The following is a 16,117-nucleotide window of genomic DNA, read 5'->3' on the forward strand; positions in this document are numbered from 1 at the left end:
ATAGAGCAAGGGGACACAGTCTTAAGTTGTGCCAGGGGAGGTCTAGGCTGGATGTTAGGAGGAAGTTGTTGGCAGAGAGAGTGATTGGCATTGGAATGGGCTGCCCAGGGAGGTGGTGGAGTCACCATCCCTGGAGATGTTGAAGAAAAGACTGGATGAAGCACTGGGTGCCATGGTCTGGTTGATTGGCTAGGGCTGGGTGCTAGGTTGGACTGGATGATCTTGAAGGTCTCCTCCAACCTGGTTGATTCTATGAATCTAAATGAAGCTGCATTATCAGAACTATCCTTCTGAATACCAAGCAAACAAAATAGATATCTTATCCAAAACAGAAAGATGTGACAACTATTCAAACATGAAGTCATTACACCTTTTCACATAAGATGGCTACATAAAGTTTCTTCAGTACACAAGTTTCCTTAAAATCACTCAGGGGTCTTGTGAACGCAGGAAAAGGATTTGGATCCTACTTTAATAATAGCATGTTGGTTTGTATTCATTAACAAAAGCAAACAAAAACAGCACAAGCAGCACCTAAAAAACCCTCTGAAATCACTGCTTATAAAAACAGAAAAGCTTTTATCAATAACCCTCTCCTGATCAGAACTTGTTCTGCCTTTATCCCATTTATTCCCATTCTTACCAAAGAGCATATATCCAGCCACCAGCCACAGATGAGAGGAAACACACCAATTTCAACCACTACTAGCAAAGAAACCTTGAGAAAAAAAATAAGAAGAACATCTTTCTAGTATAAATAAAATTACTAAGCAAATTACAATACAATCTTGTATTGAGAGGGTTGTTTGTCTCACCCAAAAAAACCCCAGGATTACCTTGACAACAATATAGCAAACTCCTAGTAAACGCCGCGATCGCTGAAACTTAACAAGAGCTGCCAAACCCTGAGTAGTTCTGTCAGGAAAATAACTGAGAAATACTTCATAAGATACCAGTTTAATTAATAAGAAGCCTGTTATTATATGGCTGCCAGCAGCAGGGAATTTTACAAAACACAAAAGCAAAATAGGATGCATTTCATCAGAGTTCCGTTCTCAAAACTGGCTGTGACTCTGTAAATCAGAATCCAGCACAGAATCAGTCAGGGTTGGAAGGGACTACAAGGATCATCTAGTTCCAACCTCTCTGCCATGCCCAGGGACACCCTACCCTAGAGCAGGCTGCTCACAGCCTCAGCCAGCCTGGCCTTAAACACCTCCAGCCATGGGGCCTCAACCACCTCCACGGGCAACCCATTCCAGCCTCTCACCACTCTCATGCTCAACAACTTCCTCCTCACCTCCACTTTGAACCTACCAACCTCCAGCTTCGCTCCATTCCCCCCCAGTCCTGTCACTCCCTGACAGCCTAAAAAGTCACTCCCCAGCTTTTCTGTAGGCCCTCTTCAGATCCTGGAAAGCCACAAGAAGGTCACCTGGGAGCCTCCTCTGCTCCAGACTCACAGCCCCAACTCTTTCAGTCTGTGGTCACAGCAGAGCTGCTGCAGCCCACTGAGCATCCTCCTGGCCCTTCTCTGGACACACTCCAGCATCTCCACATCCCTCTTGTAATGGGAGCTCCAGAACTGGATGCAGTACTCCAGGTGGGGTCTCAGCAGAGCAGAATAGAGGGGGAGAATCACCTCCCTCCACCTGCTGGCCATGCTACTCCTGATGCAGCCCAGGCTTTGGTTGGCTTTCTGGGCTGCAAGTGCACACTGTTGGCTCGTGCTGAGCTTCTTCTCCATGTGAACATGAGCAAGCACATTTCAAAACTGAGGCCTAGCTGAAGTGGTAGCTTTCCTTTTCATGCAGTTTGAAAATTTCTCACCAAGAAAAATATGCTTATTACAGTTTGAGAGTTTCTTTCATTTTCTTTAGGGAGGAAAACCAGAGACACACCAACAAACTCTTCTACCACATAGGCACCGCACATTACACATCTTCATAACCCATTTCTTTTTCTGCTGCAACTAGGGCCAGGAGGATGCTCAGAGGGCTGAAGCAGCTCTACTATGAGGACAGACTGAGAGAGTTGGGGCTGTTGAGTCTGGAGAAGAGCAGGCTCCCAGGTGACCTTCTTGTAGCCTTTCAGTATCTGAAGAGGGCCTACAAAAAAGCTGGGGTGGGACTTTTTAGGCTATCAGGGAGTGACAGGACTGGGGGGGAATGGAGGAAAGTTGGAGGTGGGGAGATTCAGAGTGGACATGAAGAGGAAGTTGTTCTGCATGAGAGTGTTGAGAGGCTGGAATGGGTTGTCCAGGGAGGTGGTTGAGGCCCCATCACTGGAGGTGTTTAAGGCCAGGCTGGATGAGGCTGTGGGCAGCCTGCTCTAGGGTAGGGTGTCCCTGGCCATGGCAAGGTGGGTCGGAACTAGATGACCCTTGTGGTCCCTTCCAACCCTGACAAACTCTATGAACTACGTAGCCCACAGCAATAGTGTAAGGGCTGAGAGGAAAAAACAATGGTTCTACATGCATCTTCTGAAACACACCTTCAGAAATTTAGTCAGGGTGCTTCAAGTAAGCAAGAAGCCTCTGATTTTGTGTTGTTAAACACCTGTAAGTGTTCTGAAGAATGCAGTCCTACTGATGACAATCAAATGCCGAAGAGAGAAGCGGCGAAGAGAGAAGCGGCGAAGAGAGAAGCGGCGAAGAGAGAAGCGGCGAAGAGAGAAGCGGCGAAGAGAGAAGCGGCGAAGAGAGAAGCGGCGAAGAGAGAAGCGGCGAAGAGAGAAGCGGCGAAGAGAGAAGCGGCGAAGAGAGAAGCGGCGAAGAGAGAAGCGGCGAAGAGAGAAGCGGCGAAGAGAGAAGCGGCGAAGAGAGAAGCGGCGAAGAGAGAAGCGGCGAAGAGAGAAGCGGCGAAGAGAGAAGCGGCGAAGAGAGAAGCGGCGAAGAGAGAAGCGGCGAAGAGAGAAGCGGCGAAGAGAGAAGCGGCGAAGAGAGAAGCGGCGAAGAGAGAAGCGGCGAAGAGAGAAGCGGCGAAGAGAGAAGCGGCGAAGAGAGAAGCGGCGAAGAGAGAAGCGGCGAAGAGAGAAGCGGCGAAGAGAGAAGCGGCGAAGAGAGAAGCGGCGAAGAGAGAAGCGGCGAAGAGAGAAGCGGCGAAGAGAGAAGCGGCGAAGAGAGAAGCGGCGAAGAGAGAAGCGGCGAAGAGAGAAGCGGCGAAGAGAGAAGCGGCGAAGAGAGAAGCGGCGAAGAGAGAAGCGGCGAAGAGAGAAGCGGCGAAGAGAGAAGCGGCGAAGAGAGAAGCGGCGAAGAGAGAAGCGGCGAAGAGAGAAGCGGCGAAGAGAGAAGCGGCGAAGAGAGAAGCGGCGAAGAGAGAAGCGGCGAAGAGAGAAGCGGCGAAGAGAGAAGCGGCGAAGAGAGAAGCGGCGAAGAGAGAAGCGGCGAAGAGAGAAGCGGCGAAGAGAGAAGCGGCGAAGAGAGAAGCGGCGAAGAGAGAAGCGGCGAAGAGAGAAGCGGCGAAGAGAGAAGCGGCGAAGAGAGAAGCGGCGAAGAGAGAAGCGGCGAAGAGAGAAGCGGCGAAGAGAGAAGCGGCGAAGAGAGAAGCGGCGAAGAGAGAAGCGGCGAAGAGAGAAGCGGCGAAGAGAGAAGCGGCGAAGAGAGAAGCGGCGAAGAGAGAAGCGGCGAAGAGAGAAGCGGCGAAGAGAGAAGCGGCGAAGAGAGAAGCGGCGAAGAGAGAAGCGGCGAAGAGAGAAGCGGCGAAGAGAGAAGCGGCGAAGAGAGAAGCGGCGAAGAGAGAAGCGGCGAAGAGAGAAGCGGCGAAGAGAGAAGCGGCGAAGAGAGAAGCGGCGAAGAGAGAAGCGGCGAAGAGAGAAGCGGCGAAGAGAGAAGCGGCGAAGAGAGAAGCGGCGAAGAGAGAAGCGGCGAAGAGAGAAGCGGCGAAGAGAGAAGCGGCGAAGAGAGAAGCGGCGAAGAGAGAAGCGGCGAAGAGAGAAGCGGCGAAGAGAGAAGCGGCGAAGAGAGAAGCGGCGAAGAGAGAAGCGGCGAAGAGAGAAGCGGCGAAGAGAGAAGCGGCGAAGAGAGAAGCGGCGAAGAGAGAAGCGGCGAAGAGAGAAGCGGCGAAGAGAGAAGCGGCGAAGAGAGAAGCGGCGAAGAGAGAAGCGGCGAAGAGAGAAGCGGCGAAGAGAGAAGCGGCGAAGAGAGAAGCGGCGAAGAGAGAAGCGGCGAAGAGAGAAGCGGCGAAGAGAGAAGCGGCGAAGAGAGAAGCGGCGAAGAGAGAAGCGGCGAAGAGAGAAGCGGCGAAGAGAGAAGCGGCGAAGAGAGAAGCGGCGAAGAGAGAAGCGGCGAAGAGAGAAGCGGCGAAGAGAGAAGCGGCGAAGAGAGAAGCGGCGAAGAGAGAAGCGGCGAAGAGAGAAGCGGCGAAGAGAGAAGCGGCGAAGAGAGAAGCGGCGAAGAGAGAAGCGGCGAAGAGAGAAGCGGCGAAGAGAGAAGCGGCGAAGAGAGAAGCGGCGAAGAGAGAAGCGGCGAAGAGAGAAGCGGCGAAGAGAGAAGCGGCGAAGAGAGAAGCGGCGAAGAGAGAAGCGGCGAAGAGAGAAGCGGCGAAGAGAGAAGCGGCGAAGAGAGAAGCGGCGAAGAGAGAAGCGGCGAAGAGAGAAGCGGCGAAGAGAGAAGCGGCGAAGAGAGAAGCGGCGAAGAGAGAAGCGGCGAAGAGAGAAGCGGCGAAGAGAGAAGCGGCGAAGAGAGAAGCGGCGAAGAGAGAAGCGGCGAAGAGAGAAGCGGCGAAGAGAGAAGCGGCGAAGAGAGAAGCGGCGAAGAGAGAAGCGGCGAAGAGAGAAGCGGCGAAGAGAGAAGCGGCGAAGAGAGAAGCGGCGAAGAGAGAAGCGGCGAAGAGAGAAGCGGCGAAGAGAGAAGCGGCGAAGAGAGAAGCGGCGAAGAGAGAAGCGGCGAAGAGAGAAGCGGCGAAGAGAGAAGCGGCGAAGAGAGAAGCGGCGAAGAGAGAAGCGGCGAAGAGAGAAGCGGCGAAGAGAGAAGCGGCGAAGAGAGAAGCGGCGAAGAGAGAAGCGGCGAAGAGAGAAGCGGCGAAGAGAGAAGCGGCGAAGAGAGAAGCGGCGAAGAGAGAAGCGGCGAAGAGAGAAGCGGCGAAGAGAGAAGCGGCGAAGAGAGAAGCGGCGAGAGAAGCGGCGAAGAGAGAGCGGCGAAGAGAGAAGCGGCGAAGAGAGAAGCGGCGAAGAGAGAAGCGGCGAAGAGAGAAGCGGCGAAGAGAGAAGCGGCGAAGAGAGAAGCGGCGAAGAGAGAAGCGGCGAAGAGAGAAGCGGCGAAGAGAGAAGCGGCGAAGAGAGAAGCGGCGAAGAGAGAAGCGGCGAAGAGAGAAGCGGCGAAGAGAGAAGCGGCGAAGAGAGAAGCGGCGAAGAGAGAAGCGGCGAAGAGAGAAGCGGCGAAGAGAGAAGCGGCGAAGAGAGAAGCGGCGAAGAGAGAAGCGGCGAAGAGAGAAGCGGCGAAGAGAGAAGCGGCGAAGAGAGAAGCGGCGAAGAGAGAAGCGGCGAAGAGAGAAGCGGCGAAGAGAGAAGCGGCGAAGAGAGAAGCGGCGAAGAGAGAAGCGGCGAAGAGAGAACGCAAGAGAAGCGGCGAAGAGAGAAGCGGCGAAGAGAGAAGCGCGAAGAGAGAAGCGGCGAAGAGAGAAGCGGCGAAGAGAGAAGCGGCGAAGAGAGAAGCGGCGAAGAGAGAAGCGGCGAAGAGAGAAGCGCGAAGAGAGAAGCGGCGAAGAGAGAAGCGGCGAAGAGAGAAGCGGCGAAGAGAGAAGCGGCGAAGAGAGAAGCGGCGAAGAGAGAAGCGGCGAAGAGAGAAGCGGCGAAGAGAGAAGCGGCGAAGAGAGAAGCGGCGAAGAGAGAAGCGGCGAAGAGAGAAGCGGCGAAGAGAGAAGCGGCGAAGAGAGAAGCGGCGAAGAGAGAAGCGGCGAAGAGAGAAGCGGCGAAGAGAGAAGCGGCGAAGAGAGAAGCGGCGAAGAGAGAAGCGGCGAAGAGAGAAGCGGCGAAGAGAGAAGCGGCGAAGAGAGAAGCGGCGAAGAGAGAAGCGGCGAAGAGAGAAGCGGCGAAGAGAGAAGCGGCGAAGAGAGAAGCGGCGAAGAGAGAAGCGGCGAAGAGAGAAGCGGCGAAGAGAGAAGCGGCGAAGAGAGAAGCGGCGAAGAGAGAAGCGGCGAAGAGAGAAGCGGCGAAGAGAAGAAGCGGCGAAGAGAGAAGCGGCGAAGAGAGAAGCGGCGAAGAGAGAAGCGGCGAAGAGAGAAGCGGCGAAGAGAGAAGCGGCGAAGAGAGAAGCGGCGGAAGAGAGAAGCGGCGAAGAGAGAAGCGCGAGAGAGAGAAGCGGCGAAGAGAGAAGCGGCGAAGAGAGAAGCGGCGAAGAGAGAAGCGGCGAAGAGAGAAGCGGCGAAGAGAGAAGCGGCGAAGAGAGAAGCGGCGAAGAGAGAAGCGGCGAAGAGAGAAGCGGCGAAGAGAGAAGCGGCGAAGAGAGAAGCGGCGAAGAGAGAAAGCGGCGAAGAGAGAAGCGGCGAAGAGAGAAGCGGCGAAGAGAGAAGCGGCGAAGAGAGAAGCGGCGAGAGAGAAGCGGCGAAGAGAGAAGCGGCGAAGAGAGAAGCGGCGAAGAGAGAAGCGGCGAAGAGAGAAGAGGCGAAGAGAGAAGAAGCGAAGAGAGAAGAAGCGAAGAGAGAAGAAGCGAAGAGAGAAGAAGCGAAGAGAGAAGAAGCGAAGAGAGAAGAAGCGAAGAGAGAAGAAGCGAAGAGAGAAGAGGCGAAGAGAGAAGAGGCGAAGAGAGAAGAGGCGAAGAGAGAAGAGGCGAAGAGAGAAGAGGCGAAGAGAGAAGAAGAGAAGAGAGAAGAAGAGAAGAGAGAAGAAGAGAAGAGAGAAGAAGAGAAGAGAGAAGAAGAGAAGAGAGAAGAAGAGAAGAGAGAAGAAGAGAAGAGAGAAGAAGAGAAGAGAGAAGAAGAGAAGAGAGAAGAAGAGAAGAGAGAAGAAGAGAAGAGAGAAGAAGAGAAGAGAGAAGAAGAGAAGAGAGAAGAAGAGAAGAGAGAAGAAGAGAAGAGAGAAGAAGAGAAGAGAGAAGAAGAGAAGAGAGAAGAAGAGAAGAGAGAAGAAGAGAAGAGAGAAGAAGAGAAGAGAGAAGAAGAGAAGAGAGAAGAAGAGAAGAGAGAAGAAGAGAAGAGAGAAGAAGAGAAGAGAGAAGAAGAGAAGAGAGAAGAAGAGAAGAGAGAAGAAGAGAAGAGAAGAGCCCTTTTCTTCCATTTTCACCACCAGAGCAGGACAAAATGGTAAATTAATTTCACTTACATCATGCCTGTGTCTTCTCAAAATATAGTCAGAAAAAAAATGGCTTACATGTAAAATCTGAACCAGGTCACTACTGACCAAAGGATACATGACAGACAATTAGAGTCACTGCTAGCAGAACATATCCAACTATAGTTGTAATCAGGCCTTCAAAATGAGATGCTTGAACCTGAAAGGTAGCAGGAAAAAAAGGAGAGTTAATCACTCTCTTAGAGTATTGCACCTTTTTATGTCATTAAGATATATTCCAAATCTTGACTCTTTAACAAGTATGACAAATTCCTTCATTTTGTAGTTAATAATCTCCACTGAGAACAGAAAATGTTTACATTTACTGGAGAAGTCTACTTTCTTCAACCATAAAATAATCTCTGTAACTGAAACAAAGTCTCACTCTACACTATCCCTCCATAACCTCCCAGTTTTCACTACCTGTTATCATCATATATAAAAAACAATATTCATTATACAAATTAAAAAAATCTATACAAGGAACAAGAAACTGTCAAAAAGCACCACAAAAAATATACCTTTTTTTTGCCAAAAGGAGAAAAACTCACTTGAAATGTACACAGCAGAAAAGTGTGAGAGAATGGATTAGGAAAAAAGCTTTGAGGAGGAAAAAAATAAGACATTTGAGGTGTGTTTTGCAATCACAAATAGTGGAAGTATGCTACAAAAATATGATTGAATAAACTGTGTCAGTCTTTAAGTTTTAAACACTAGAACAGTACTTACATATTCCTCAAAGCCCAGGCCAACAATGGAGAAGTGACCAATGTGGTATGGACAAAATGCTGCACAGAATAAAGCAGAAAGAAGGGAGAGGAGAATAAGCCATGAAAACTGATAAATGGGAGTGTTACTTGCAGGCTGGTATTGTATCAGCTTGCCTTTTTAACAGCTACAAACTACTGTGCACAGTATTTACAAGTGTTCTACTTCTGTAATTTTATAACCACTGAAAAGTCACATCATAATTCACACAAAGACTAGAAACAAAATAGCACTACCTAGTATAAGAGGACAGTCTTCTTTTGAAGTTTAATTTCTCCACCTTATGTACTAGGGTAGCATTGCTCTGACAGACTGCTGTAGGAACCTGTTCTGTATATTCAGTCTTTCCCATGCATTACAATCATAGAATCAGTCAGGGTTGGAAGGGACCACAAGGATCATCTAGTTTCAACCTCTCTGCCATGCCCAGGGACATCCTACCCTAGAGCAGGCTGCACACAACCTGGCCTTAAACACCTCCAGCGATGGGGCCTCAAACACCTCCTTGGGCAACTCATTTCAGCTTCTCACCACTGTCATACTGAACAACTTCCTCCTCACCTCCAGTCTGGATCTCCCCACCTCCAGCTTTGCTCCATTCCCCCTAGTCCAGTCTGAACCTACCCATTAGAAGACTTAAGTGGTCATTCTACATCTTAATCAGAGGACACTTGCTTCAGCAAGGCTTCATAGAATCAACCAGGATGGAAGAGACCTCCAAGATCATACAGTCCAACCTACCCAACCTATTCACCTAGTCCAACCTATCCAACCAAGTTCATCTAGTCCAGCCCTATCCCATCAACTATACCATGGAACTAAGTGCCTCATCCAGTCTTTTCTTCAACACTACCACCCTGGGCAGCCCATTATAATGCAAATCACTCTCTCTGGCAACAACTTCCTCCTAACATCTGGCCTATACCTCCCCCTGGCACAACTTGAGACTGTGTCCCCTTGTTTGTTGCAGGTTGCTGCATGCTCCCTCTCCCTCCCAGTTTTGAGCACCAAAATGCAAGTATATTTGACAACTACACACAGCTACACTCTTGCATGCTCCCTCTCCCTCCCAGTTTTGAGCACCAAAATGCAAGCATACCTGGCAGCTACACACAGCTACACTCTTGCATGCTCCCTCTCCCTTCAAGTTTTGAGCACCAAAATGCAAGCATACCTGGCAGCTACACACAGTTACACTCTCCTAACATTCAGCCTAGACCTCCCCCTGGCACAACTTGAGACTGTGTCCCCTTGTTTGTTGCAGGTTGCTGCATGCTCCCTCTCCCTCCCAGTTTTGAGCACCAAAATGCAAGTATATTTGACAGCTACACACAGCTACACTCCTGCATGCTTTCTCTCCCTCCAAGTTTTGAGCACCAAAATTGAAGCATACCTGGCAGCTACACACAGTTACACTCTTGCAAGCTCCCTCTCCCTCCCACGTTTGAGCACCAAAATGCAAGCATATTTGACAGCTAGACAGTGACACTCCTGCGTGCTGCCTCTCCCTCCCAGTTTTGAGCACCAAAACCAGACTGTGGATGGAAAAATGAGTTAACTATATCTAGAACAACTGTAAGAAAAAAAACAATCTTAGACATTCCCAAAAGTACTATAATTGCTCAAATGGAATCCCAGAGGCTCCTCCTCTAACAGTAGGCCAAATTAATATTGGGTTTTGTTATTTAGTTGAGGTTATTAAGCTTTTGGTAAGACTTCCTATTCACATTGGTAAGTTTATTCACTTAAACCTGAAATGACACAGCTAGAAGAAAAAAAGATTTGCCATCATATTCCCTGTTTATCTGTGGTTTCCTTTTCAGATGTCACAACTTATTTAACCTGAAAGAACAGCCTTCAAAAAACCAACATGCATTATCACTTAAAAAAGGATTTGCTTTAAACCTACTTACCAAACACAAGTATGAACAACGTATTTAAAGACACCACCCAAAAGACATGTTCCTGTGAGGAATACAGGGGAAAGAGGGAGGAAAACAAGGAAACAGTACATAAATGGCAGTCATTTAAATAGGCAACTTGATTTTCTTATCTAAACCTCATATATAAACTTATTTAATCTGCCTTTTATTATCAGAACTCCCACACCTTACATTAGAGCAAGCACCAAAATGTGCAGGACAGATCATGAAAGCATCTGTTTAAATGTCCTTTAAATTCAAGGACATTTACCTAAATAAGTGCAATTATATTTGCTTGAACACTGCTATTTTGTAAAGATCAGCTTTTATTTCAAAATCAATATGAATAGTACTATCCTTAGAAAGAGTTACAAGAAATGCATGGGGATGTGTGTTTTATAGAGGAGTTCTTATGAGCGTTGAAAAGTTAAGACTGTCACAGGAAACCCATTAAGAAAACTGAGAGCTCTCACTAGAGAGGACAGGCAGCACATTCCCTGTTTTTAGAAACATAGAATCAACCAGGTTTTTACTAAGATGTATTTATGGCTAAGTTTACACTAACATAAACAAGCCACGCTATTTTAAGAATGAGATATTTAATTAAAATGTAAGACATTAAATGTAAGACCAAAGGAGATCACTGAGTTCAACTCCCCTGCCAGAGCAGGACCACACAATCTAGCACAGATCACAGAGAAATGCATCCAGTCAGGTCTGGAAAGACTCCACAACCTCTCTAGGGAGCCTGTGCCAGTGCTCTGTGACCCTTACAGTAAAGAAGTTCCCTCTTGTGTTGAGGTGGAACCTCCTGTGCTGCAACTTACACCCATTGCTCCTTGCCCTATCCCAGGGAGCAAGTGAGCAGAGCCCGTCCCCCCTCTCCTGACCCCCAGCCCTCAGGTGCTTATAAACATTTATCAAATCCCCTCAGTCTTCTCTTCTCCAGACTTAAAAGTCTCAGGTCTCTCAGCACTGCATAAGGCAGTGCCCTCCAACCCCCTAATCACCCTTGTAGCTCTCTGCTGGACCCTCTCCAGCAGATCCCTGTCCCTTTTACTTCAGAAATACATTTACCTACTACAGTATCTGACAAGCACATTCACATTTAAGAACTCTGTTTTATGTATGAAAGAAACAGAGTAAAATGCATACTGCTGAAAGAGAGTAGAGATCTTTGCCCTTTTGAATATAAATTACTTCCCTTCAAAACAAGTGACTTGGCAGACCATACCCAATGAACATTGCTGTGATGGCCTATTTTTTTAGTTGTAATAGATACAGATGACTTTACAAAAAGCTTTTATATTAATTCTTGAAATGAAGGATTTCACTTACCAAAAAAACCAAAGATCCATCAAGTCCAAGCATCTGTGAAGATAAAATTGCTTTTATTTACTCATCAGAAAAACTAAGCAACATGCATCTGTAAGTCTCACACATTGTAAAGGGTTAAGCCTCCTGGGGGAGTGGTCTTGAACCTGATCCCAGGTCCTCCTGGCTCCTCCTCAGGGGTGGGTCTGAACCTGACCCCAGATTTAGTGGCTAGCCCACTCCTGCTTCCTGCCTAGCCCCCTATAAAAGCAGAGGAACTGCCTGTTTATTTCTGTCTCTCTTTCACCTCCCTGTCTGCAAGCACCACTCTTGTTCCTGTGGCTGCTCTTGTTTTTACCACGTGGTCCTTCCACCTGGTGGACACATCCCATCCACTGCCATCAGTCTGGTTGCATATAGAGATTTTTATCAGTATCCTATTTTGCCTTCCCTATACCTCTTTGTAACCTTGCATACATTTTATTTACTGTTAAAGTTCTTTTTCTTTCAACTTTCAAATTGAAGCAAGGCTCTTTATTTGTATGTGGTGTTTTTCCCTTCCCTACACCTCTTTGTAACTCCCCTACCTTGCATACCTTTTATTTATTGTTAAAGTTCTTTTAACTTTCAAACTGAAGCAAGACTCTATTTGTATGTGGTGTTTTTCCCTTCCCTACACCTCTTTGTAACTCCCCTACCTTGTATACCTTTTATTTATTGTTAAGGTCCTTTTTCTTTTAACTTTCAAATCAAAGCAAGGCTCTTTACTTGCATGTGATGTTTTACCCTCTTCCTCTCTACATCTAATTCCTTTCTTTCCCAAAGAGAGGGGGAAGAGGGGAAAGCATCCTATTATTGTATTGGTTCTTTTAGCTATATTTGGAGTCTCTGGGAAACATAAACTGGAACCAAGACACACATACCAACATTTACTGTCCAATATTATCAAAAGCTTTTTTTTCCCATGTTCAACCAACAGAATATGAACATAGATTATTTGAGGTAAAGATAGAAGCAAAGTTCTCATTTGCCACTGTAAACCCAGTTCACAGTTGATCAATGGCAGAGAAACACGTGGAGTATTGTGCTAGTTTGAAGCTAGCTGGAATGTTTTGGTGAGAAGAACCAGATTACAGGCTGTGAAAGGAAAACAATAGTGATGTCTACTTCACTCATAGGCTTACTAGTAAATACAAGAAGAATCAAAACATAGATAAGGCTCTCACTTCTACTTCTGCTGGGGAACTGGCTGAGCTGCATCCTACCCTCTGTTTCTCTGACTTTGCTTCCAAACCCACTGGCTGAACCTCCATTCCTCCTTGGGACTGGGGTAAGGTTGAGAGGGGTAGGGGGAAGGTGAAGGGGCAGTTGGGAGCCCCTCCTGGGGACTCAGGTTTCTGGGAGGGCTGTTGTGTTTCTGTATTACCTTTTACCTTGCCTATTTCTGTCTATAACTGCATATACTGTAAATATCTGCTTGTATATTGAGCTAAACTGTAAATATGAGCTTCATTCAATTTCCAGAGCAGGCTGAGTCTAGTTTGGATGATTTCCACAGTGTGTGTGGGGTGGGGAACACCCAAACCATCACAAGTATCTTAATATGCATGTATTTATATCTGACAAACCAAACATATGAATCAGTGAATAGACTATCTCCCAAGACTTTGAAGACTAAGGAAGATTTTAAATCAATTGAACTATTATTGAAAAACATGTTTAAAGGAACTTAATGTTAAAATGTTTTTTTTTTCCTCCTCCCCTCCTTCTTCAACAAAGTTTATGTTGCCCTAAAGGAAACATCAAAAGTTGCTTTTATATTGATGGTAAAATAGTAACGGGGTAATGTTCCTACACTGTTTAAAACAGTTTAGGAACTGTAGGTAAACAGTAAACTGTAGGTTTACAGCTGGGAAAGACAGGAAATAAATCTCCATTACCCTGAACAGTTGCTACAAAAAGTATCCACAAAACAACCAACAAGACTATTTAGACACTAAATAAACTAAAAGCCCTTCTTTCCTCCCTTCACTTAGGTTCTCATTTCAATCCAGACACTCCTACTCCATGATTATGCCTGTAAAGTGCCAGATTCGAGGCTGTTTTGTACCAGGATTTTGCACCAAATCCTCTGATATTGAGGTGGAGCTTATTTTGTAAAGTAAACCAAGACACATGTGTTACTGGAAATCTGGAGAGCTGACATGCTGTTTTCCCAAAATGAAAGAGCAGAAATGCCTACCCTACTTCTGCTAATAAATGCCAGCTAGATATCTATTGCCAATGCCAGCACACAGGACTCAAAGAGGTTATCAGTTTCCTGAAACTGACTTCTATATCCATGGAGAAGCATCAAAATGTTTTCAATGACCACCACAGGATGTTAGGGGTTGGAAGGGAACCAAGGAGATGATCAAGCCCAACCCCCCCTGCCATAGCAGGACCACACAATATAGCACAGATCACAGCGGAATGCATCCAGACAGGCCTTGAAAGTCTCCAGAGAAGGAGACTCCACAACCTCTCTAGGGAGCTTGTGCCAGTGCTCTGGGACCCTTACAGTAAAGAAGTTCCCCTTGTGTTGAGCTGGAGCCTCCTGTGCTGCAGCTTACATCCACTGCTCCTTGCCCTTTCACAGAAAGCAAGTGAGCAGAGCCCGTCCCCCCTACTTCTGACCAGCCCCTCTGATACTTATAAACATTTATTAAATCCCCTTCTCAGTCTTCTCTTCTCCAGACTAAAGGCACATAAATTTGGTTCAGAAATAACACCTTCACTCTGAGATACAGCAGAATGGTTCAGAAACTGGAATTCAGAATCATAGAATCAAGCAGGTTGGAAGAGACCTCCAAGATCAGCCAGTCCAACCTAGCACCCAGCCCTATCCAGTCAACCAGACCATGGCACTAAGTGCCTCACCAAGTCTTTTCCTGAACACCTCCTGTGATGCCAAATCCACCACCTCCCTGGGCAGCCCATTCCAATGCCAATCACTCTCTCTGCCAACAACTTCCTCCTAACATCCAGCCTAGACCTACCCTGGCACAACTTGAGACTGTGTCCCCTTCTTCTGTTGCTGGTTGTCTGGCAGAAGAGATAAACCCTACCTGACTACAGCCTCCCTTCAGACACTTGTACACAGCAATGAGCTCTGCCCTGAGCCTCCTCTTCTGCAGGCTGCACACCCCCAGCTCCCTCAGCCCCTCCTCACAGGGCTGTGCTCCGGGCCCCTCATCAGCTTTGTCACCCTTCTCTGGACACATTCATCCATCTCAATATCTCTCTTCAATTGAGTAGCCCAGAACTGGACGCAGGACTCAAGGTATATATGTCCTTTTTCACTATGTGTCTTCCAAAACAAAGAAGTTTTCACCAAATACAAAACAAAACCCAAGACCTGTCACTTGTGATGAAAACTGTATTTCTACCACACTGCAATCGCAATCAAAGCAACAATATCACAGCTTATGCTTTACAGCTGTCCACCACAAGAACTAGTGGCAAATCACACAAAGCTCCTGTATCTACCCTCAGCTAGCTGCACAGAATCACAGAATGATAGGGGTTGGAAGAGAACTCTAGAGATCATCTAGTATAAACCCACTGCCAAAGCAGGTTTCACCTAGGGCAGGCTACAAAGGAATGAATCCAGGTGGGTTTTTAAGCCTCCAGAGAAGGAGGCTCTGCATCGTTTCTGGGCAGCTCTGTCACTCTTACAGTAGAAGTTTTTCTTCATGTTGAGGTGGAAGTTTCAGTGTTCCAGCTTGTGTCCATCGCCCCTCATCCTGTCACTGAGCATCAGTGAATAAAGACTGGCTCCATCTTCTTGAAATCCACACTTAAGTTATTTGTAAACACCAGATCCCCTCTCAGTGTTCTCAAGGTTAAACCACCCCAGGTCTCTCAGCCTATCCTCATACAAGAGATATTGCATTCCCTTAATCATTGTGGTAGCTCTCTTGTTGGGCTGTCTCCAGTAGTTCACTGTCTCTCTTGAACTGGGGGACCCAGAATTGGACAAAGTACTCCAGATGATGCCTCACTAGTGCAGAGTAGAAGGGCAGTAAAACCTCCTTCTACCTGCTGGACACATGAACCCAAATGTTGTCAACTTCTAAACCAGCTACATAAAAACCAAACAGTTCCTGAGTTTGTCACACTACCCTAAGCTTACGGCCTACATGCATCTCCTAGAATTTGTGATGCATAAAGAGAAGCAATGTTACACTAAAATGCTGCATTTATTAAAGAAATACATTTGTCTTTTGCAAATATGCAAAGAAATAAACCAAAGTGCCCTGTTCTCTCTTTTCTTCAGTTTAATGCTTTCATGAATACAAAAATTAAGCATCAAACCAAACACAATGCAATACCCACGTGCTCCTAATCTGGCCTATCAGCCTTAATGCAAGTTGCAAGGAACTTCTAAACCTGACACACTTGATGACTTCAGAAAAGTCTGTGTTAAAACATCTTCTAAGCTGCTAATCAAATCAGAGAAATGCCTTTTTGATGGTTAACAAGGAGCATAACAATATTTTGGGCTTAACACAATGATTTTAGGTCATTACAGCCTCTTACTGATAGTTTTCACACTGGACAACAGCATTCAAATCTATCCAAAGTAGACTTTAAACACCATAACTCTACAATTGGTGAGTCTAAATTCAAGGATATGATTCTTACTCACTCGCTCCCAAGTAAGTTCTTCTGCTGCTCGATCCCATTCCAAGGCATTCCAGTTCATGTCATCTGAGGAGATAAGAACTATTTTCACAGCTGCTAAGGTTCACCCAGACCATGATGTAACCACTCCCTGCTATGTTTTAAATGGACAGAAAAACTTC

At 47.0% G+C, this 16,117-nt stretch overlaps 1 protein-coding gene across 2 annotated transcripts in view; it reads right to left on the reverse strand.

The window, feature by feature from the left end:
* The window catches only part of MARCHF6 (membrane associated ring-CH-type finger 6), a 64,012-nt gene that overhangs the window by 27,177 nt on the left and 20,718 nt on the right, over positions 1–16,117 (reverse strand). For both annotated transcript variants that reach the window (XM_064160799.1, XM_064160798.1), the window contains exons 8-14: positions 15,961–16,022; positions 11,295–11,327; positions 9,948–9,999; positions 7,996–8,054; positions 7,346–7,426; positions 837–905; positions 644–718 (exon numbers count right to left, since the gene is read on the reverse strand). In XM_064160799.1, coding sequence (XP_064016869.1) covers positions 644–718; positions 837–905; positions 7,346–7,426; positions 7,996–8,054; positions 9,948–9,999; positions 11,295–11,327; positions 15,961–16,022 — 431 coding nt within the window. The remainder of the gene's footprint in view (positions 1–643; positions 719–836; positions 906–7,345; positions 7,427–7,995; positions 8,055–9,947; positions 10,000–11,294; positions 11,328–15,960; positions 16,023–16,117) is intronic.

The sequence above is a fragment of the Pogoniulus pusillus genome, chromosome 21, assembly GCF_015220805.1.
Source record: "Pogoniulus pusillus isolate bPogPus1 chromosome 21, bPogPus1.pri, whole genome shotgun sequence".
NCBI classification, from domain to species: domain Eukaryota; kingdom Metazoa; phylum Chordata; class Aves; order Piciformes; family Lybiidae; genus Pogoniulus; species Pogoniulus pusillus.